General features: G+C 40.8%; 1 protein-coding gene and 1 long non-coding RNA gene across 6 annotated transcripts in view; one reads left to right on the top strand and one right to left on the bottom strand.

Annotated features, from left to right (window-relative positions):
• The window catches only part of LOC120063027 (ataxin-2-like), a 31,078-nt gene extending 14,818 nt beyond the window's left edge, over positions 1-16,260 (bottom strand). For 3 of the 5 annotated variants that reach the window (XM_039013130.1, XM_039013131.1, XM_039013134.1), the window contains exons 1-9: positions 15,757-16,260; positions 10,868-10,901; positions 10,532-10,591; positions 4,518-4,589; positions 3,233-3,383; positions 1,997-2,011; positions 1,079-1,212; positions 848-939; positions 484-672 (exon numbers count right to left, since the gene is read on the bottom strand). In XM_039013130.1, coding sequence (XP_038869058.1) covers positions 484-672; positions 848-939; positions 1,079-1,212; positions 1,997-2,011; positions 3,233-3,383; positions 4,518-4,589; positions 10,532-10,591; positions 10,868-10,901; positions 15,757-15,836 — 827 coding nt within the window. In that variant the 5' untranslated portion in view covers positions 15,837-16,260. Of the gene's footprint in view, positions 1-483; positions 673-847; positions 940-1,078; positions 1,213-1,996; positions 2,012-3,232; positions 3,384-4,517; positions 4,590-10,531; positions 10,592-10,867; positions 10,902-12,934; positions 12,978-15,756 lie in introns of those variants that run through there. The other 2 variants (XM_039013133.1, XM_039013132.1) reach the window with 2 other exon arrangements.
• Positions 16,261-19,735: 3,475 nt separating this feature from the next.
• On the top strand, positions 19,736-21,426 carry LOC120062822. The gene is made up of 3 exons (XR_005478440.1): positions 19,736-20,004; positions 20,630-20,790; positions 20,883-21,426. It is a non-coding gene; the product is annotated as an uncharacterized LOC120062822 (long non-coding RNA).
• Positions 21,427-22,993: the final 1,567 nt, after the last annotated feature.

Genomic DNA, 22,993 nt, shown 5'->3' with positions numbered 1-22,993 from the left:
TAAAGGTATCTGTGACCAACATGTATTCCCATTAATGTGAAATCCATAGATTAGGGCTTAATTAATTTATTTACTTATATTCTACTTGCACATCATCATCTGCTCATTTATCACTCCAGTGTTAATCTGCTAAATTGTAATTCTTCGCTTCTATGGCCTATTTATTGCCTTACCTTCTCATGCCTTTTGCACACACTGTATATAGACTTTATTTTTTCTACTGTGTCATTGGCTTGTTTATTGTTTATTCCATGTTATTCCATGTGTAACTCTGTGTTGTTGTACTGCTTTGCTTTATCTTGGCCAGGTCGCAGTTGTAAATGAGAACTTGTTCTCAACTAGCCTACCTGGTTAAATAAAGGTGAAATAAAATTAAATTAAAATTAAAGATATGAACTGTAACTCAGTAAAATCTTTAAAATTGTTGCGTTTATATTTTTGTTCAGTATAATTATGTTGAACTCCCCCCTCAGAGAGACCCACCTGTTGAGTGTGTGTGGCTCCCGCTCTCCGCGCACCACAGCTGAGTACTTCTCCTCCTCGGTGCGCTCGTCGTTCTCCAGGGCCACGCGGGCCTTGTAGGTGGCACTGGCCTCGATCTCCTGCGCCAGCTGGGCTGCCCGTGCCTCCCGCTTCAGGAACTCCTCGGAGTTATCCCGCTCCAGGGCAACACTGCATGGGGCAACACAGCACAGGGCAAACCTTAGACACACACCCGTCCCCAAACACACAAACAAAGCTAGGTGGGTGCTACACACTGGTAGTGGATGAGGCGAGTTCCTCCTTGATACACTTGACTGTGCCTGTACGAGGCATGAATGGAATGAGAGAAGCGAGTGCTGCTTACGTGTAGGTAGACAGGCTGCTGTCGTAGGTCGACATGATGCCATACTGCTCTTCGTTGTACTTGAACATGTCATTCGGGTCCCATCCATTAGACTGGAGAGAAGAAAAAGAGAAAGAGGTTTTTGGTCAGATGGCGTAAACTGATGGTGAGTGGGAAGTAACAGCGTTTTGCTACAGTGTGCACTAATGAACACACCCCGGTACATGCACAGCACTAAATGGAAAGCAATACCACGTCTGTGTCCAGGGACTCCAGGCTGCCTGAGACAACGTGCTGCTGCTGCTCCCCTCCATCCCACGGCTCCAGGTCCTTCTCCTTGTGCTCCCCGTTGATTCTGCCGCTCACCGCCGTATCCGTGAAGTTGTCTACATGTTACATCACACATTCACATTTATATACAGTAGACAGACACGCATGCAAACAGAGGGGCCAAACACACACACACAGTGCAGGTGTCGAGGGGTACCACATACACACTGTGCAGGTGTTAAGAGGGTACCACACACACACAAACAGTGCAAGTGTGCTCTCTGCTTTGGCAGTGATCATGTCAGGCTAGCCATTAGACAGTCACAACCCAGAGGTAGCAAAATCAAAGGGTTGACATTAGGGAGAATGAGTACAGAAATCAATGAGGGTAAGCAACAACAAAAAACATGCACTTAGATTGCAGTCATGTAGGATGAAATATTTGACTTATGGCCTGCCTGGAAACGGGATAAGGCAGAATTGATTGAATAAGCAAAATGAATGTTAGAATGTACAAGCCAGATTCTTATACTTGAGATCAGAAGAGAAAAGTGCCATATTTCAGCACAAATCTTTGCGTTGTACACCTGTTTAAATACTTTGATGTGTTTCAGTTGAATTAATTCAATAGATTTGTCTAAATCACACTTTGTTTATCTAAAATCACCCCTCTGGCTTTACTTCGAAGAATAAAGCTCTTTAGAGAATAACGAGATTCGGGTGGGGTACTGGTGGGTCCTCCATTGAAATACTGTCTGACTGAAACAAGTTCAATATGAGGATTGTCCATTAGCAAAGTTTGCATTTCCGCAAAGCTTTAGAGATATGACAGTTTAGTCCCTTTCAAAATGAAAATGTGTCAACAAACAAAAGTGCAAGAACAGAAAACAGACATATTACCTGTGTCGGTAGAGACTACACCCATTTGAGAAGACAGAGACATGGAAGAGAAGGTCAGTGGAGAGAAGACAGGTAGCCTAAACCTAGCCTACCCCTGGGGTTCCCAACCTTTTTCCTAAAGCACCACCGTATATTGAGGTTTCCATTCCAACCACTTGGTTATGTTTATTTCCTTTTCAAAACAAATGGGTTACTGATACGGTTATGGGTTAGCTGTTCAATATGGCACATGGCCATCACGTTTTGGAGATAATGTATGCATATTGTATGCATCTAAAATGACTGGCAGACGTGTGCAAGCCTTAACATGTGGCATTTGCCGTTTGTCAGCTGGAAACTGGGTCGGCGAGAACAGGAACACTGATCCAAGATCAGATCCCTGGACACTCAGGAATGCTTCAGATTTGGAAGTAGGGAAGCCCTGATCTAACCTATCTCTCCTTCACACAGTGCCACGTCACTAGTTGATTTGATTACAATGCTAACTCCCAGAAAGAGTATCATAGTTCACTGTGAAGTGTATGGGCCCTGACAGGTTTAGTGGCGATATACAGTGCAGTCAGAAAGTATTCAGACAATCCATTTAAAAAAAAGTGAAGGTAAAATAATTTTCTTCCTCATCAATCTACACACAATACCCCATAATGACAAAGTGAAAACAGGATTTTAGAAATGTTGGTTAATTTATTAAAAATAAACAGAAATATTCAGGCCCTTTGCTATGAGACTCGAAATTGAGCTTAGGTGCATGCTTTTTTCCATTGATCATCCTTGAGATGTTTCTACAACTTGGAGTCCACCTGTGGTAAATTCAATTGATTGGACATGATTTGGAAAGGGACACACCTGTCTATATAAAAGGTCCCCACAGTGCATGTCAGAACAAAAAACACAAAAAAAACAAGGTATGAAATTGAAGGAATTGTCCGTAGAGCTCAGAGACAGGATTGTGTCGAAGCAACATCATGCTGTGGGAATGTTTTTCAGCGACAGGGACTGGGAGACTAGTCAGGATCAAGGGAAAGATGACCGGAGCAAAGTAGAGAGATCCTTGTTGAAAACCTACTCCAGAGAGCTCAGGACCTCAGACTGGGGCGAAGGTTCACCTTCCAACAGGACAACAACCCTAAGCACAATCTTTGTATTGGCCAACAAATAAACATCTATTTGTGCATCCAGTCAACTTTAGGGGACAGTGACAACCTGGAGTGTATAGGTCTTGACAGTAGGCCTTACTTTTACTGGCAAAATTGAGGTCCACGTCTCTGAAGTGCACCACCACCACGTCAGAAGCCTTGAAGATGATGCTTTCCACAATGTCTTCCTGTCGCGGGCCCTCGCTGGGCTTAGGGATCTTCCTGTGGGCTGCATCTAGGACCAGGTCACACTGGGTGGACAAAGAGTGGTGAGAGCTAAATCACTTATGGTTGTAAACGCTTGCTTCCTGGAGGAAATGCATGGTTATGTTTTACATTTATTTTGTGTGCTTGACGTGAGATTATGAACACTGTCCGTAACTGAGCCATGCAATGCATTTACCCTGAATGAATTAACGACAATGCTGTTAAACTTGAACCTAATGTTGAATGTAGGCTAAAGCGCTATTCGCACGGGACTAATTACTATTGAACGTTGGTTATGTAAAAATTTCCCCAGCATATCAGTTTCTCCAGTGGATGTTTCAGACAGGATTTGTTTTAACCAAACTACCCCTGTAATTCTTTCCCCCCCTCTAATTCACAATTGACCATTATGACGGAAGCCTGGAGGCTCTTCTAGGCGTGAAGATATTTCAAATATAGGCCTAATGACCTTCAGTTCAGAAAGTCTAAATATTAATGTACATCAATAAGAACCATGAACTGTAACCTATGCAGATATTTAATTACCTGCTGTATTTGGCAATTTATTAATTGGCACAATATCGTCCCCTTCATCTTTTAAAAGAGAAGTATGGCACTAGGAATGTTGATATGACAAAACAGATCATTTATCTGTAGGCTATGTGCATAGCAACTTGTTTTAAGCATCAATTTGTTCCCATCTTCTTACCCAAACTGGGTGCTGCACTTGTTAAACTCTAAATATCCCTCAAAACACAGGTATGACAATTCACACAGGATACTGTAAGTATTATCAGAGAACTTCGGAGTTTGCTGAAAAACAGTAGGTTTAGGGCTGTGATAACCTTCCTGCCAAGTACAAATGACTGACATGGCAGATTCTAACAGGACAAAAATTACAGATGTGGTGATTTGTGCTTGTGTACATAATGACATTACCTGAGCTCCCCCAGTAAAATTTATCCCATCCGAATAGGGCTTAAGGTCCAGTTTTTTTGTGTGTAAGCCTCCTTTTTTTTATTACCAATAAAGATTGAATATGCTGGACCTCAGGTTATAGAACACTGCTCCAGCCACAACAATTAATTGACTTATCACCTAATAGGAAAAAGGACAGAGCAGTATGTGGTGGTGAATGTTGAAGAGTTGCCATTGTTTTATGTGATTCTCCTCCTTACCTCTGGGCCATATGTTTTAAACACTCCGTCATAAACCAATCCATTTTTAACCTTCAGTTCGCATTTGGATCCCTGAAAATTAGAAAAACACTTTATTTTCATACACATGAGTTATACTGTTTAACTATGACCTTTGCCCTGATGCTAGGAATAACTCCATTGGCAGTCTGAACAACACATTTTAAAGACATGCTCCATAACTTTGACTAGTAAGTATGTTTTTAAACCTCCCGCTTTGGGCTGGATGTGTCAATGTGTAGTTCATACTAGGGCTGGGCAGTATACCATATTTTACTATATACCGGTATTGATGCACGGGCTGGTTTGGGTTTTTACTTTACCATGTATAATGAAATTTCAATGTTTGGTTTGTTAAATGTCTTATGCCACTCCGTCCTGTGCAATAATGTCCATTTCCCTCTCTCCTTCCAAACACCAAGCCCCGCCGCATGTCACTCAAGGAGAGCTGTTTATTGCGCTACCACCAGAGATGGAAGAGAAAGCAAACACCCCACTCGCTGTTTATTTTCTGGTTCAATGAAAGTAAATGAACTAAGTAGACCAGACTAAGTATACCAGCTGCTATTGCATAGGCGTCTATGGGAGACCCACCCCGTTAAGTAGACCGGAACTGATCTTTTGTTTTCAATGGTAAACGACCTGAGTGAATTATCTTCATTTGTCCACCATCTTTGCTACCACCCCGAGTCACAACAACCACACAGTGAGTCTGCATGGTCAATGAATGCAGTGAAGATGCAATGCTGCAGATGGTGACAACAATGCTGCTTTCCACTTTGCGTCTTAATATAAATCCACAAGCGTTCTGTAAGCACAATATTCGTTTGTTACTGTCTGTAAACAGCTAGTTTGTCTTCTTAGCGAGTTGTTTAAAATAAATCTTGTTAGCCACTAATGCTAATTGCTAGTTAGCTGGCTAAATGTACTTAGTCAGAGCAAAGGTAGCTAGCTAATATATCCCGATACCAGTACTGGTGTATGCCTAGATCCGTTTGTGAAATGGTATATTCTAAATCGAAGAGGAATAGGCAAAGCATTAATATTTGAGCAACAATGAGACATTTAATGTAACATTAGTGTCCACTGGGAAACACCGACCAACACGTTGGTTCCTACCCTGTCACAACCTCTCCCTGGCTTTTTCATTTTATGTCACGTTAAACACTATATTCAGTGTCCACTATATTCCAAATTTTGGTTAAAGTTTCATTGAACAGTATTTAACAATTAGAATGGACAAAGCCTCTGACTGTGTGTTGCCACCAAATGATTTATATATACAGATGACTGAAGGGGGGCACTATTTTGAAGCCACCGCGCCTCCATCTTGGCACACCCCCCACCCTTGTAAAAAAATATTTTGGAAGCTATAGAAATTAATTTACTCATGTCCACTTGTTTTTTTTCCATGTCTATTACATTAGACACATTAAAGCATACTTTTAAATTACATTATGTGAGCAAAGCAAACATTTTTTAGAAAGTACTGTCACCACTACCACAAAGAAATACTTAAACATTTAATTTTGTCCTTGAAATACTGTAGAACTCCATATTGTTTTTCTGAGGAGAGCCAATATGGCCAACCGGTGGCTTCAAAACCTCTCATTGGCCAAAACATAGCATCAACAATCCAGGGTTATATATATATATATATATATATATATATATATATCATTGGTTGCCATCCTTGGGTCATGCAAAAAATATTTAGAACTTTTATAATTTAAAAAAAAATCAAATATTCAAAAATGGGAACAATATGATATTTGGCCATGTCGCCCAGCCCTAGTTCATACACGCATAATCTATGAGCGGAATTAGTCTTACCTCAATTAGCCACAAATCAATAGTTTGAAAGCTGTTTACTAGAAGCTGTAGAAGCTGTTACTAGAAGCATTATTTTCCCTATATTTTCCCCCACCTGGGCCACCCCCCTAGCAATTTGAATTCCAGCCAATAAGCTTTAGCCCCACACAGCTAGCAAGATGCGCACATACAGCAGAGTGAGAATGAGAGCAATAACGTGGTGCACATACAGTTGAAGTCGGAAGTTTACATTCACTTACGTTGGAGTCATTAAAACTTGTTTTTCAAACACTCCAAGTTTCTTGTTAACCTGTTTGGGCTGCAGGGGGAGTATTGAGTAGCCAGATAAAAGGTGCCCATTTCAAACGGCCTCGTACTCAATTCTTGCTCGTACAATATGCATATTATTATTACTATTGGATAGAAAACACTCTAGTTTCTAAAACCGTTTGAATTATATCTGTGAGTCAAACAGAACTCATTTGGCACAAACTTCCTGACCAGGAAGTGGAAAGTCTGAAATCGAGGCTCCGTTCTACTTCCTGCCTATAAATGGGCATGATACGTATTAGTATACATGCACTTCATAGACCTTCCCCTGGATGTCAAGAGGCGGTGAGAGAAGAAATTTAGTGTTTATCTTGGTCTGAAGTGGAATACAAGCTCTTTGTATGACGTGTCCCCCATTTCCTGTTTCCTGGAGAGCGCGTCAAGGGACCTGGATTTGCCTTCTGTTTAGCTGCCGTTATAGGCGACTACTATCTCCGGCTTTGATTTTATTTGATACATGTGACCATATCATCGTAAAGTATGTTTTTTCAATATAGTTTAATCAGATTATTGAAATTTTTTCGGGAGTTTTGCCGTGTTCCGTTCTCTGACTGTTGACGATGGAGAGATTCGCGCCACTTGGCTAGTGTGCTTGCTAAATCGAGAGGGAAAGTGGCCGTTCTAAATCCAAACAACGATTGTTCTTGACAAAGGACCCCTTGTCCAACATTCTGATGAAAGATCAGCAAAAGTAAATAACATTTTATAATGCTATTTCATATATCTGTCGTACATGTGAACTAGTCGTGGGCGCCCAACTTTTGGGTACTCTAGCTATACCGAAGCTGGATGTCGTAATGAAGTTATTTTTTAGAATTCTAACACTGCGATTTCATTAAGAACTAATGGATCTATCATTTCCTATACAACATGTATGTTTTAGTTATGTTTATGAATAGCTATTTGGTCAGAATATGTGTGTCAGAAAAAGTGTCCGAAAAAAATCCGGGCGTTGTGGGAAAAAGTAGCTAAGTTAGCACAATGTATAACCATTGATTTCAGCTCTAAATATGCACATTTTCGAACAAAACATAAGTGTATGTATAACCTGATGTTATAGGACTGTCATCTGATGAAGAATATCAAGGTTAGTCAAAAATTATATATCTTTTACTGGTTTGTTACGATCGCTAACTTTTACTGCTGGGGAAGGGCTTGTGTTTTTGGCTATTGTGGTAAGCTAATATAACGCTATATTGTGTTTTCGCTGTAAAACACTTGATAAATCGGAAATATTGTCGAATCACAAGATGCCTGTCTTTCATTTGCTGTACACTATGTATTTTTCAGAAATGTTTTATGATGAGTATTTAGGTATTTGGCGTTGGTGTCTGTAATTATTCTGTCTGCTTTCGGTGCAATTTCTGATTGTAGCTGCAATGTAAACTATGATTTATACCTGAAATATGCAAATTTTTCGAACAAAACATAGATTTATTGAATAACATGTTATAAGACTGTCATCTGATGAAGTTGTTTGTTGGTTAGTTTGGTTGGTTCTTGGTTAGTTAGGTTGGCTTTGTGCATGCTACCTGTGCTGTGAAAAATGTCTGTCCTTTTTTGTATTTGGTGGTGAGCTAACAAATATACGTGGTGTTTTCGCTGTAAAACATTTTAAAAATCGGACATGTTGGCTGGATTCACAAGATGTGTACCTTTCATATGCTGTATTGGACTTGTTAATGTGTGAAAGTTAAATATTTAAAAAATATATATATTTTGAATTTCGCGCCCTGCACTTGAGCTGGCTGTTGTCATAAGTGTACCGACGTCGGGCTTGCAGCCAGAAGAAGTTTTAACAAACTATAGTTTTGGCAAGTCGGTTAAGACATCTACTTTGTGCATGACACAAGCAATTTTTATCAACAATTGTTTGCCATTATTTCACTGTATCACAATTCCAGTGGGTCAGAAGTTTACATACACTAAGTTGACTATGCCTTTAACCAGCTTGGAAAATTCCAGAAAATTATGTCATGGCTGTAGAAGCTTCTGATAGGCTAACATCAATTGAGTAAATTGGAGGTGTACCTGTGGATGTATTAAGGCCTACCTTCAAACTCAGTGCCTCTTTGCTTGACATCATGGGAAAATCAAAAGAAATCAGCCAGGACCTCAGGGGGGGAAAAAAAGTGTAGATCTCCAAGTCTGGTTCATCCTTGGGAGCAATTTCCAAACGCCTGAAGGTACCACGTTCATCTGTACAAACAATAGTACGCAAGTATAAACACCATGGGACCACGCAGCCATCATACCGCTCAGGAAGGAGATAAGTTGTGTCTGCTAGAGATGAACATACTTTGGTGCGAAAAGTTCAAATCAATCCCAGAACAACAGCAAAGGACCTTGTGAAGATGCTGGAGGAAACGGGTACAAAAGTATCTATATCCACAGTAAAACAAGTCCTATATCGACATAACCTGAAAGGCCGCTCAGCAAGGAAGAAGCCACTGCTCCAAAACCGCCATAAAAAAGCCAGACTACGGTTTGCAACTGCACATGGGGACAAAGATTGTACTTTTTGTAGAAATGTCCTCTGGTCTGATGAAATAAAAATAGAACTGTTTGGCCATAATGACCATCGTTATGTTTGGAGGAAAAAGGGGGAGGCTTGCAAGCCGAAGGACACCATCCCAACCGTGAAGCACGGGGTGGCAGCATCATGTTGTGTGGGTGCTTTGCTGCAGGAGGGACTGGTGCATTTCACAAAATAGATGGCATCATGATATAGGAAATGTATGTGGATATATTGAAGCAGCATCTCAAGAAATCAGTCAGGAAGTTAAAGCTTGGTCGCAAATGGGTCTTCCAAATGGACAATGACCCCAAGCATACTCCCAAAGTTGTGGCAAAATGTCTTAAGGACAACAAAGTCAAGGTATTGGAGTGGCCATCACAAAGCCCTGACCTCAATCATATAGAACATTTGTGGGCAGAACTGAAAAGGCGTGTGCGAGCAAGGAGGCCTACAAACCTGACTCTGTTGCACCAGCTCTGTCAGGAGGAATGGGCTAAAATTCACCCAACTTATTGTAGGAAGCTTGTGGAAGGCTATCCAAAACATTTGACCCAAGTTAAACAATTTAAAGGCAATGCTACCAAATACTAATTGAGTGCATGTAAACTTCTGACCCACTGGGAATGTGATGAAAGAAAGCTGAAATGTCAGAATAATAGTACATTCTGAAAATAAAGTGGTGATCCTAACTGACCTAAGACAGGGGTTTTAACTAGGATTAAATGTCAGGAATTGTGAAACTGAGTTAATGTATTTGGCTAAGGTGTATGTAAACTTCCGACTTCAACTGTATGTGATGTAGTACGCAATTTTCAGGGACCCTTTTGTTTCATGAGCGTTACTTTCAGAACTACTAACTGAAAAGTATACAAAAGTACGAGAGAATCATTTTAAAACAATGAGTTTAGAAAAACATGCAGTTAAAAAGCTGAATAATTCATTCATTGCAAATTCACTCCGAAAAACAGATGCCTCTGTTCTTTCAAATGTATCTGTCAATCACACATGGCGTAATTATCGCAAGTGCAGATTTTGTGGACAAACATGTGACTATTGCTTGCTTGATATGCAATACAATACTTTTTTGACTCCATGTTACCCCTTCCGTGACCCGACAGCTCTTGTAGCGTGCTGTCATAAGGATTCCAGCGACCATTAACTAAAACTATGTCCAGTATTTCCCCTGCTATGAGGAGTGGGGACAGCTTCCATATATAGCTTGCTCTGCTACCTCTGTCTATGGAAATATGTCCTCAATTAGTTTAGTTTTGCCAGCCTTGATCATGCATAAAGTGATGGGGGTAGCTAAGAATAATAAGAACAGGAGGGAACATACCACTACTGATGTCAAGACATGGACCATCCTCATGTTTGCATATACACCGTTGAAGACAACCTGAAAGACAAAAAAAAATGTATCATACAATTCAAACCTGAGAGCCCAAAACAAAATAACGCCAAAGGAAACATCTGCACTCATTGTGGACAAAGCCTGTGACAAACCAAGCAACTGAGTATGTACCAGTGTGCTGTTTTTTCTCTCTCATTAGGAAAGATACCAATAGTAAATAAAATACCGTTCAATTTCACAATCTAGGCGATCTTCCAACTTCACCTGCCCAATACAAATAATGGGTTAGAAAAATGTAATAAATTATTAAATTTAACTTACTGCTGCCGAAGTACCTTTGGCACTATGCCGTCCCCTGAATAAAGCCAAAAATAATGGTCAATATCATTGTCATTAGGGCAAGTTTCAACTAGAAATATGGCCTGCTCACTAGGTGTGCAGTGGTTACTTCACTTTACAACAAACACACAATTTCCTTTTGGATGAGGAAATATGTGACTTGAATTACATTCATGCTCGACCCCCCCCCCCAGCTCATATGATGAGAGCTTCATTGTATATTATATGCATGGGTCTGGACTCCAATGAAACGCGTACTGTAGTCCTGCCAATAGTTTACTGTCAAAATAGACTGAAATGCTGCTGAAATCAAGCCCATCGGGTTAACGGTAGTTTTTACAAATGTCATCTTTCAAGGGCACAATTTTACATAAGCAGCAGCGACAACACCAAGGTTGAAAGCCCGTCGTCGGTCTCTTTGACCCAAACCCCCTGGCCGCCCCGCCCCCCTTCTTACTCGCACTTATATTACAACGTCAAAATGATTGCAACACTATTGCTGTGATTGTGACTTCACAACAAAAAGGTAGGAAGCTATTGAAGGTAGCTAGGCAATTTTTACCTTCAATTGTCGGTGCTAAAGCCTCCATCTTGCAACAAGATGTAAAAGCAAAACGTTGCGTAGAAAGGTGGTGGTATCCTAACATAGCCTTGCTACATAATTGGTAACGGGATTTGTGATTCTCCATACCCGTTAGAGTACGTGTCAAACTCATTCCACATAGGCCGAGCGTTCGCTGCGTTTTGCTCCACCCTTGTACTTGATGAATTAAGGTCACTAATTAGTAAGGAACTCCCCTCACCTGATTGTCAAGGTCTTAAAAACAAAACCCACAGACACTAAGCCCTCCGTGGGACAAGATTGACACCCGTGTTAAAGGTTCACTAATGAAAAGCCTCGCAATACATTTTTCCAACTGTTATTGGCGATACTTTCTTCGTTCCCTTTTCGGTGACCAGTTGCAGTTGGTTCTACAAAATCCAGTGAAAACTCGGTAAGATATTAAATCCACATTTTGCACAGAGTGATGTTCCCTTACCATTTTAGCTGCCAGACAACTTGCATTTCCCAACATATTTGCAGGAACTAGTCATTTCCAGATGATGCGGCCACATCAAAGACGATACAACAGGGTTCCCCAACTAGCGGGCCACATTTTATTAGGCCCCTCAAGTTTTCTATTGGACATAAGAGTGTAAAAACCAGTAAATCGGCTCGAAGTGATAAGAATTTTGGAAATCTGTTCCAACGTATTCCCATGCATAATAGAGACATATGTGCTTGTATACAAATGTAAGCAAGGTTTGAAATGATTGTTTTAGTCAAATATCTGTTTGGGATTTTTGCGTTCAATTTGCAGTCTACAAATTATTTGTAATCATGTTCCGGACCCCTGAAGCGTTGCGCCAAAGATGGTGGATAAATGAACAGTTCACTAAGGCCATTAACCATTGAAAAAAATGTATCAGTTGCTGTCTGCTTAACTGGGTGGCTATTCCATAGATGGGTTAGCTAACAACGTCAAATTATGCGCACGCTTCAATGGGGCATTAGTCCATGAGTTGATGTTATTCTGGATGGCCAGATAACTATCAACATTGACAAACTGCCACGTAGAAAATTGTAAGTGAGTGATTTCAGCTAGATTCATCTTGTTCTTGATACCAGGTCTTGTTTTGGGGTGTTTGACTGATTTCATGTCAATGCTAATATGGCTAAAACCGCTAGCTAACTAACAATGTATGAAAGATGTTCTCATTGTGCAAATGTATTTATGTTTTCAATAAACATTGGAGAAATATAGTTTACATGTTGGAAACCATCGAAGCCAGCCCAGTCTGTTTTGCCCCATAGTTGAGCACTTCGGTTTTGTTAAACAACCAACTCTTCAGTAGACACCAACGTGATAGCAGCTAGATCTGGCCTACTTATAAACTGAAACACATTTATAAGTATTTAGACACTTTACTTAGTACTTTGTTGAAGCACCTTTGGCAGCAGTTACAACCTTGAGTCTTCTTGGGTATGACACTACAAGCATGGCACACCTGTATTTGGGGAGTTTCTCCTATTCCTCTCTGCAGTTCCTCTCAAGCTCTGTCAGGTTGGATGGGGAGCATTGCTGCAGAGATATTTTCAGGTCTCTCCAGCGATGTTCGATCAGGTTTAAGTCCAGGCTCTGGCTGGGCCAATCAAGGGCATTCAGAGACTTGTCCCGAAGCCACTCCTGCTTTGTTTTGACTGAGTGCTTAGGGTCATTGCCCTGTTCGAAGGTGAACCTTTACCCAAGTCTGAGGTTCTGAGCACTCTGGAGCAGGTTTTCATCAAGGATCTCTCTGTACTTTACTCCATTCATATATCCCTTGATCCTGACTAGTCTCCCCGTCCCTGCCACTGAAAAACATCCCCCAGCATGATGTTGCCACCACCATGGTTCACCGTAGGAATGGTGCCAGGTTTCCTCCAGACGTGACGCTTGGTTTAATCAGACCAGACAATCTTGTTTCTCATGGTCTGAGTCTTTAGGTGACTTTTGGCAAACTCCAAGCAGGCTGTCATGTGCCTTTTACTGAGGAGTGGATTCTGTCTAGCCACTCTACCATAAAGGCCTGATTTGGTGGAGTGCTGCAGAGATGGTTGTCTTTCTGGAAGATTCTCCCATCTCCACAGAGGAACTCTAGAGCTCTGTCGGTGACCATCGGGTTCTTGGTCACCTCCCTGACCAAGGCCCTTCTCCCCCGATTGCTCAGTTTGGCCGGGTGGCCAGCTCTAGAGTCTTGGTGGTTCCAAACTTCTTCCATTTAAGAATGATGGAGGCCACTGTGTTCTTGGGGGCATTCAATGCTGCAGGAATGTTTTGGTACCCTTCTCCAGATCTGTGCCTTGACCCAATCCTGTCTCGGAGCTCTACGGACAATTCTTTGGCCTCATGGGTTGGTCTTTTACTCTGTCAACTGTGGGACCTTATAGACAATTGAATTTACCACAGGTGGACTCCAATCAAGCTGTAGAAACATCTCAAGGATGATCAATGGAAACAGGATGCACCTGAGCTAAATTTCAAATTTAATAGCAAAGGGTCTGAACCTTTATCTGTTTAAATGTTTTTATAAATTTGCCAAAATTTCTAAACCTGTTTTCGCTTTGTCATTATGGGGTATTGTGTGTAGATTGCTGAGGATTTTTATTTTATCCATTTTAGAAAAAGGCTAATGTAACAAAATGTTGAAAAAGTCAATGGGTCTGAATACTTTACAGGCACTGTAGATGACAGCACGTCACACAGTGCAAACAAAACATATCTACCCACATGCAAGAAGCATTTCTCACTCTGTACAAAACATGGATTTCATACCTTTGTGTTTGTTGAACCAAGGACATTTCGAAGATACTTTTTTTACCAAATCGAGAACAAAGGCGGCATCACCAAGCATAGGTTAGTTTAAAAATCAATGGCAGCGTATGTATAGGCCTTTCTTGTAACACCCAGTATGAAAACATATACTGAACAAAAATATAAACCCAATATGCAACAATTTTACTGAGTTGGTTCAAATAATGTAATCAGTCAATTTAAATAAATAAATTAGGCTCTAATCTATGGATTTCACATGATTGGGCAAGGGCCCAACCACATGGAAGCCAGGCCCAGCCAATCGGATTGAGTTTTTCCCCAAAAAAGGGCTTTATTACAGACAGAAATAGTCGTGTTTCATCAGCTGTCCTCGTGGCTGGTCTCAAACGATCCCACAAGTGAAGAAGCCGGATTTGAGGTCCTGGGCTGGCGTGGTTACACACGTGGTCTTTAGTTGAGGCAGGTTGGACGTACTGCCAAATTCTCTAAAACAATGTTGGAGGCAGCTTATGGTAGAGAAATTAACATTCAATTCTCTAACAGCTCTGGTGGACAAACTTGAGACATCTTTGGCATTGTGTTGTGACAAAACTGTACATTTTAGTGGCATTTTATTGTCCCCAGCATATGTCAGGTGGATGGATTATCTTGGCAAAGGAGATATGTCACTAATAGGGATGTAAACTAATTTGTGCACAAAATTTTAGAAGATTTTGTATAGACGGAACATTTCTGGGTCCCTTTATTTCAGCTCATGACACATGGGACCAACACTACATGTTGCATTTTATATTTTTGTTCAGTATAATATCACATTGCTGATTCTGTTGCAAAACGTTTTGCAACAAACCATTTACTCAAAACAAACTCAAACAAGAGTTTCTATTGGACAAAATCAGGTAGGTCCCGCCCAGTTTCGTTTACCATTTCAGAACCAGAAGTAAAAGGAGCAAACGGTTTCCGTAATGAATACACCCCTGGCTTACAAATTGGTAGCTAGAATTAGTCGACTTATCCAATAATACCATTTGATGCTGATGCTGATACAATGGCATGAATTAATGGTAGTTGGCTAACGTAGCCTAAATCTAGTGAAGAAGCTAGTTATGTAGTATATACGTTTGATTAGTTGCTGTATATGCATCTTGTCACAGTTATCCTGTGAAGCAATTGACAAAGGACACAAACCAGCAACCACTGCTAGTTTACTAATGTTCTCAATACTCGTTAGCTACTAACAAACAGATGGAGCTACCAAAATAACTAAGTACCGGCAATACTGCTGGATTGTGTGTCAGCATGATTCGTAGGCCTAACTTGCTAGCTGGCTGGCTAAACTTGACCACCAACGTAGTAAGCAGTCAGGCCCCACTGAAATGTGCATTCACATAACACACGTTTGACGTTTTTCGCGGAAATGTCAGCTCTTGTAACTAAGAGCATAATAAGCTTATGTTAATTTTCAAACGTTGGCATTATTTGCTAACTAAAATGTCGACTGAATAAATCACCGACCTGCCCAAATTCTGTCGTCCGGCCCCAGCGGCAGCACCACCGCCGGGTTTGCGATTACCACCGGCCTGCTTCATTGACATTATCCCATAAACGACAACGTTTGCGGTGTACTCCTAATATCTCAAAAACACTATACACTGCAACCAAATGATGAAAATATAATATTAGGGTGAGTTAGCGAGCTAGATAGCTTTTTTTTAATGACCGCTAACGTCAACTTACTAGTTGAGCTACTCGCGCATGTGATTCAAAACCTTAGAGAACCTTGCTAGCTATTAGCTTACTTAGCAAATAGCAGGCTAGCTAACGTATGTGTAATGCCTATTACAACAGAAGTTAGCTCTCCTCTTTAAAAATAAATACAATATGCGCCGATTACACTTAAGTAATACATTAGTGACTTGAACCTGCGGTCAATTTATTTTTCGATTTGCTCAAACGGGATTTTCAGCTAACAGCGAAAGGAGCAGGTATAACGTACGCCGGCTTCTTCTTCTTTGAGGTTTATTGGCAGACTCCGCTCAGTGTATTGCCGCCACCTACTGTACGGGGTTGTAAAATATCCCCAAAAACAAAAGATTCATACACCTACTTTCCTGGCACAATCTGTTAAACCAAACACGACGTACGCAATCTGCTTGCGCATGTCATGATTAACTGATCATGCCCTCGAAGCCGGTGTTTGTTTGATATATTGTTACGGGGCAAACCGGTACAATATATCCAACAAACACTGGCTTCGAGGGCATTATCACTTTTATACAACGGGTTACCAACATATTCAAATGATCGACATATTTTCATTAAACGTTATATTGCTCAATTTATTCGTTTTATTTCATCCTTCCACAAGATATAGTCCCGACACAAATCTAGGGATGCTAGGGACGTAGGCCGTCATTGTAAATAAGAATTTGTTCTTAACTGACTTGCCTAGTTAATTAAAAATAAAGGTTTGATAAATAAAGAGACGCGACCCAGTCGTTCGTTCTTTTTGTTCTGTATCTATAGACGCCACCCAGTCGTACGTTCTAAACGTTCCGTTGCCATACTGACTGGCAACGTTCTTATCCCTTGCTTGTTAACTAGCCAACTACGGCTAATTTACAGTCATGTCAAAAAGTGCAGCCAGAATAACCGCAAAGTAGGCGCATTTGCATTTGTTTAAGCTGTTTTCTAGTTAAGATTTATTTGGATACATCCATAACAATGAGTTTGATGTGCGATTTTGTCTGGCAGAAAAAAATGTGCTTGTCAGGACACTGTTCAGACAAAAGAATGATAATCCATGACGTTCATTTCAGCTGATTTTAATAAGTGACGTAGCTATAGCTATAGCTACTTATTGTGTCACATGTATCTCTGTCCATTCCCCTGGATTGTGCATTGGTTGAAATATCTGCTACTACTTCTGCTGCCTTGCTTCAGCCTTTTGGGTGTTGTGCCGAAAATCTCACCCTGACAGAATCCCTCATAATTTCCTTAATTTTGTGGCTAGTCAAATACTTTGTGTGCCACACAGAGTTAAATACTTTATAAAGAACAAACTTCACGTCAGGATAGGCAACCGAAAATAATAATTAATGTATGTGTGTTATATTAAACATAAAGGGGGGAGTAGGGCGGCATTTTTTCGGGGACTGCACCGTGCGCCCCCGGGTGCGGGCGGGCGCTGAAGGGGGGGGGGGGTGTTCGCCCAGGACGCCAGACAAGCTAGAACCGCCACATACACATGAAACAAGTAGCCTGTAGAAAAGGCCCATGGAGTTGGTGGAATAATCCTTTAATTCATGGCCACTTATTCAGCTGGGCCAGGGTGGCAATGACCGACAGATCTCATCCCCACGCCATCGCCTGATCTCGCTGCTTTCTCTTCCTTAACTCCGTTTGCTCCAGAAGTTCTGTGCGTCCATGAATCCACGTAAGTCCACCGACTCTGTTACCTTTCATCTGAACTATCTGTTGCGATCGGGAGAGTGGGCCATCAGTTATTGTTTATAGTTATTACCGCGGAGCGCGGCTTGGAGCGCACGCTTCAAACATATTGTGAATGGTCAATGATCACGGCCCTACGGATCCTCATAGGCCAATTATGCAATCGATATGGTTAATATGAAATTAATTACATGTACACATGAAGACAATTGAAAGGGTGAAGTGAGAAACGTCATTGTTTGCTAACTGATCGACTTTGATATCAAACTAATGGGGTTTATAGATTGAATAACCATTCACTGTCTGTTCTTTCATGATATATGATAAATAGTTACGAGCCTAAATGACTCACGGATCATTACTATTGACTTCTTAATGAACTGGATTGTTGAATACCCTAATTATGTTAATCATGAATGATTATGATATGATCTTTGTGATTATGAATTTGATCGGATACATGTTATTTTGTTTCCTTTGTTATGCAGCACAGACTACTAAGTAAATATACCACTTTATGGTTAAAGGAATTCCTGCCTCAGTCTCATCCATTCCTGACACGTGACCACCTGTTCACCTTCACTGTCAGTCATCCTACCTTTCCAGCTACCCACACAGATTCCACTAATCTTTCATAGCCAAACCGAAAACTGCTTTCTGCTACTAAGATCAGTGAAATGTAGGCTTAACTGACAACGGAGTGAAGAGCAGGAATCTCAACTAGCAAGCAAGTCGCAGCAATGAAGAACGGGGGGATTCTCAACACCGGTACCGAGTCAATGTGCGGGGGTACAGCCGGTACCGAGTCAATGTGCAGGGGTACAGCCATTGGCCAGTTTCTGGACTGTGTGGTCCTGATGCTGTGATTTGTGTATGTCGTTTCCGCTATGGAACGCCGTTTGGGTCTTAAAGCACGTGGTCAAAACGCAATATTTTTAATGCTGCGTGTGTAAAGTAAACAGGTGCAGGCGCTAGATTAACACGTGCACGCGTTAAATTAACGCCTATATGAGTCAAATAAGCGGTGCAAATGTGCTAAATAAACGGCTGCACAAGCGTCCTGCATAAGTCAAATTAATGCCTACAGCTGCTAAAAATACACCTACACATGCTAATTTAACACGTTCTTTAATATGCTAATTTTACCAGCCAATTTCCCTAGCTCCTCCTTTCATTAAATCGGTGTACAGTCAGTTTGATGCAACAACACCACAATTGAAGATGGCGAGAAGGAACTTGCATATCTGCTGCAAACAGACCCTAAATGGATGCACTCACCTTCTGCTCTCCAATAATCCTGGACTTGATGCCCTTCAGTCCACGTTATCAAGGTTGATTATTTTTAAATACTATTATTACTTAATCATAAAGTTGATCTGCTAGCTAACATGGACGGATCTGTGTATGGCTATGTTGGAGGCTCCGACACAGAGAGCAGTGGAAGTAATTTAGGCCTATGTGTTGCTAATATTGTAAGTCTGTTTAGGCCAAGGGAGTATTTTTATATTTAGCTAGTATACTCATTCTATTCGTTCTTGGTCAACATTTCTATTTATGTCTTGGCTTTAAAATCCAATATTATAAAAATATTACTTGGCCACAATCTGTGATAGTTACTATAATTTAAATGTGTTTTTGGAACGACGGGGGTGGGCTGTGTCACAATACATTAAGTAGCCTAAACACAGTGTATTATTGTCACAGCCAGTTCCAGTTACGGGGCTCCTCGGACTTGGAGAGGAGCTAGAGGTGCGCCTTGTTATGCCATCACTCAAGAGCAACTGAGGTTTCTGATGTCCTGTGCTTTCAGTGTGTCTCAGATGGCAGATATTCTACATGTGTCCCGATCGACAGTCAACTGTCGTCTAAGGTCAGTTGTGCTTGGGAGTAATGCTATAAACTACAGACTTTAGCTGCATGGTTTCCAGTTTCTTACCAATCAAACAATTTTAGAATGACTACAATCAAGACAGGACTTTAAAATGATTATGATGATATGCATTACCTCATCTCTGTCCATTGTTACTTTTTTTTCCAGACACTTTAATCTGTCACCGTTATATTCTGACATGTCAGACTTGGCTCTGGATGAAAAGCTTAAGGACTTGGAGGCTGGGAACGACAAACGTGGACCGGAGGCTGTTATATCACAATTAAGGGCTCTGTGTGCAGACACAGAGTGAAGGACAGCATGCTTTGTGTTAACCTGAGGGCGGCTGCCCTCCGAGCCATGTCGCAGAGGCTGCATAGGTCATGCCGTGTTGCTGGACCAAACTCGTTATGGCACCTTGATGGACACCACAAACTGATAAGGTATCTTTGTTATAGACACTTATCTATATCACTGAGAAGTTGTACATTGTAACATCTCAACTTGTTCATCATCAACTTGTTCATCATCAACTTGTTCATCATCAACTAACAGTTCAGTAAGCAATGGCCCTTGATACCATATGTTACTCATGTGGATAATTGTTTTGTGTTTCTGCTACTTCAGTGATTGATAGAATATCTGCATCATGAAATTAACAACATGCTTATATTGAGGACATACGGAGGCAAAAACAGTTGGAGCAAAGTATTTGTGCCTAATTGTGAACAGGAGAGTGTCCTCTTGACTCATCAAGATAAACGTGGTTATTTTTCCAATTAAGTAGATATTGTAATCACACATCTTCCGCTGCAGGAAACAGTCTCTAACAAACCCTTGTTGTAGCCTTTAGAGGGCTAACAGAAGTACTTATAGTTGTGATCTGCGGTAGATTGTTCATTAACATTGTTCCACATTTTGGATGTTAATGTAATATTTGGACTGCTGCTTTGTTATATTCTGCAGGAACCTGATGCAGCATTTAAGTGGTAAAGGAGGATGGTGATGTTTGTATATTTAATGTATCTTCAGCTTTTGTATCAACCAGTGCTGTATTTTCTGATTTAGGTGGAGGATCGTCATACATGGTGACATTGATGGGTACAGCCATCTCGTTGTTTCTCCGTGCTTCCAGCAACAATCGCAGCAGTACTGTAATGGATTGCTTCATGAATGCTGTCTCCAGATATGGTGTTCCCTCCAGATGTTGATGTTTGTGATGACAATGAGTAAGTCATCCCTGTAAATAATTAAATGTCTTGTTATTACAGATGAATTGTGGGAAGTATCTGAGCTTTGTTATTCTGAATGTCTCTTTTAGTGTTGACCTCCAAACACTGCAGAAGTTAATGAGATGCCAACCAAATTAACGTGATGAGGGACAGCGTTTATGATTGTGCGAGGCTTTAAGAGAGCCCGCTTTAATCCTGAGGCAAAAATAGACATGGTTTTTAGGGATGCTGACGGAAAAGGAGCAGCTGATGAGAGTGGTCCCTCAAGAATTTCTCCGGCTGCTAATGAGTGCCATCCATTCCTCTGCAATATTTGAGGGACCTGATTGGCAAAAAATGCCTTTCTTGAAACTCTCAAGATGAGTTACACTTTTACACCAACAAAAACACGTTTGTTAATGCAATATATATGACTTGAGTAATATTTGATTTTTGTATAATGTGTCCTTTATTTACAGTTTGTCTTCTGTGTGACAGTACTCTATGATGGCATATAAAAGCAGGTGGGCCGCATGATTGCTGTCTGGTACATGAGGGTGTAGAGCCACATTGAGGCTATACAGGCAAGTGTGTGGCCTACAACCTCCTGTGCCAGAACTGAAAGAAATTGTGGAATATGACTTCAGAGAGAAGTTGAAGGTAAGTGACTTTATACTGTGATGGATGTTATGTTACTGTTAATTTGCACTAAGTTTGAAAAAAAATTGGGTTGTATTTCATGAATACTTTTCCACATGGATTTGGTTTCCTTTTGTTGGCAGTCGATCATTTTTAAGGGTAGTGATAATCAGTTTATTGTTTTGCTAATTTGTCCCAAAACACAGTTCCATAAACAATCTAAGTTCCAGTTAGCACAAACTGTTGACGAGGCACAGGAAGAGGTCATGTTGGGTCCAGTGCGATACATTCGTACATTGGAGAGGGATGCCCTAGTGGAGTCAGCCACAAACTTCTACTTAGAAAGCAGGATACGGGATGCTCTTGAGTAGTGAGTTTCCATATATCTAAGGAATCTCAAGTTTAGTTAAATTCTTCATGGTAAATTCATTGACTTTTTTACTTTATAGATTCAAAGAGTGTCTAGGTCTCCTGCCTTGCATGAATAGACACTCAAGCCTCTTCAGAGAGGTTTTCATCTACGCTGAGAAACCTCTTTTGGCCAAAGACATAGCTTCTCTCTTTAAAGCAGAGCGCTCCCCACCTGGTACCAATCAAAGAGCAATAGAGAGAAGAGTCATATGTTTCTGGAGGGACTGGCTTCTGGAGATGGAAGGTTAGATGCAAAACCATGATCATTGAAGTAACACGGCCCACATCAGATAAACATCCCCTAATCACTCTCACAACTGTGGGACAGCATTTTATAGCCTTATTCTTCCATGGGCCCCCTAAGAATGTAATAGATAAATTCAATCCCAAACTACTTTCACTTAGAGTATTGTGTTCTCCAACAAGTCTTACTTATGGACTTTAATGCCCCCCTTTCCCTTTTTTCAGGGGGAACACATACCCTTTAACCATGAAGGTTTTCATTTGCACTTAGGGGGCTTCAGCATTCCTAGGCTGGGATTGCCAGTGGAGCCACAGCTATAGTTCTCGCTACTACTGCACGGCAAGCGGTACCGGAGCACCAAGTCTAGGTCCAAGAGGCTTCTAAACAGATTCTTACTCCAAGCCGTAAGACTACTGAACATCTAATCAAATGGCTACTCAGACTATTTGCTGCTACTATCTATGCATAATCACTTTCATATCTCTACCTACATGTATATATTAACTTGACTAACCAGTGCCTGCACATTCTCTCTACCGGTATCCCCTGTATAGAGCCTTGCTATTGTTATTTTACTGATGCTCTTTAATAATATATATTTTAACTGCATTGTTGGTTAAGGGCTTGTAAAAGTAAGCATTTCCCTGTTGTATTTGGCACGTGACAAATACAATTTGATTTGAATAATTAATTTAAGGGGAATTATCCAAAACGTTTATTGCATGACTACCTAGTAAGTTCGGAATACTGCAGCCACTGCCTGTTCACCCCGCTATCATACAAAATAATTCATATCAGCAAAAAAAGTTGTGTAGTGAAAGCTTTCAAAAACATTCCAGAATCAAGAATGAATCAATTGGACACGGTAATACATAATGCAGCTTTAATAAATGTATGATTTCTTAGTGGGTAAACTGAGCATTATGC

The sequence above is a fragment of the Salvelinus namaycush genome, chromosome 18 (assembly GCF_016432855.1).
Source record: "Salvelinus namaycush isolate Seneca chromosome 18, SaNama_1.0, whole genome shotgun sequence".
In the NCBI taxonomy this organism is placed as follows: Eukaryota; Metazoa; Chordata; class Actinopteri; order Salmoniformes; family Salmonidae; genus Salvelinus; species Salvelinus namaycush.
Note: the sequence above shows the minus strand (reverse complement) of the source record. Positions and strands in the feature narration are given on the sequence as shown.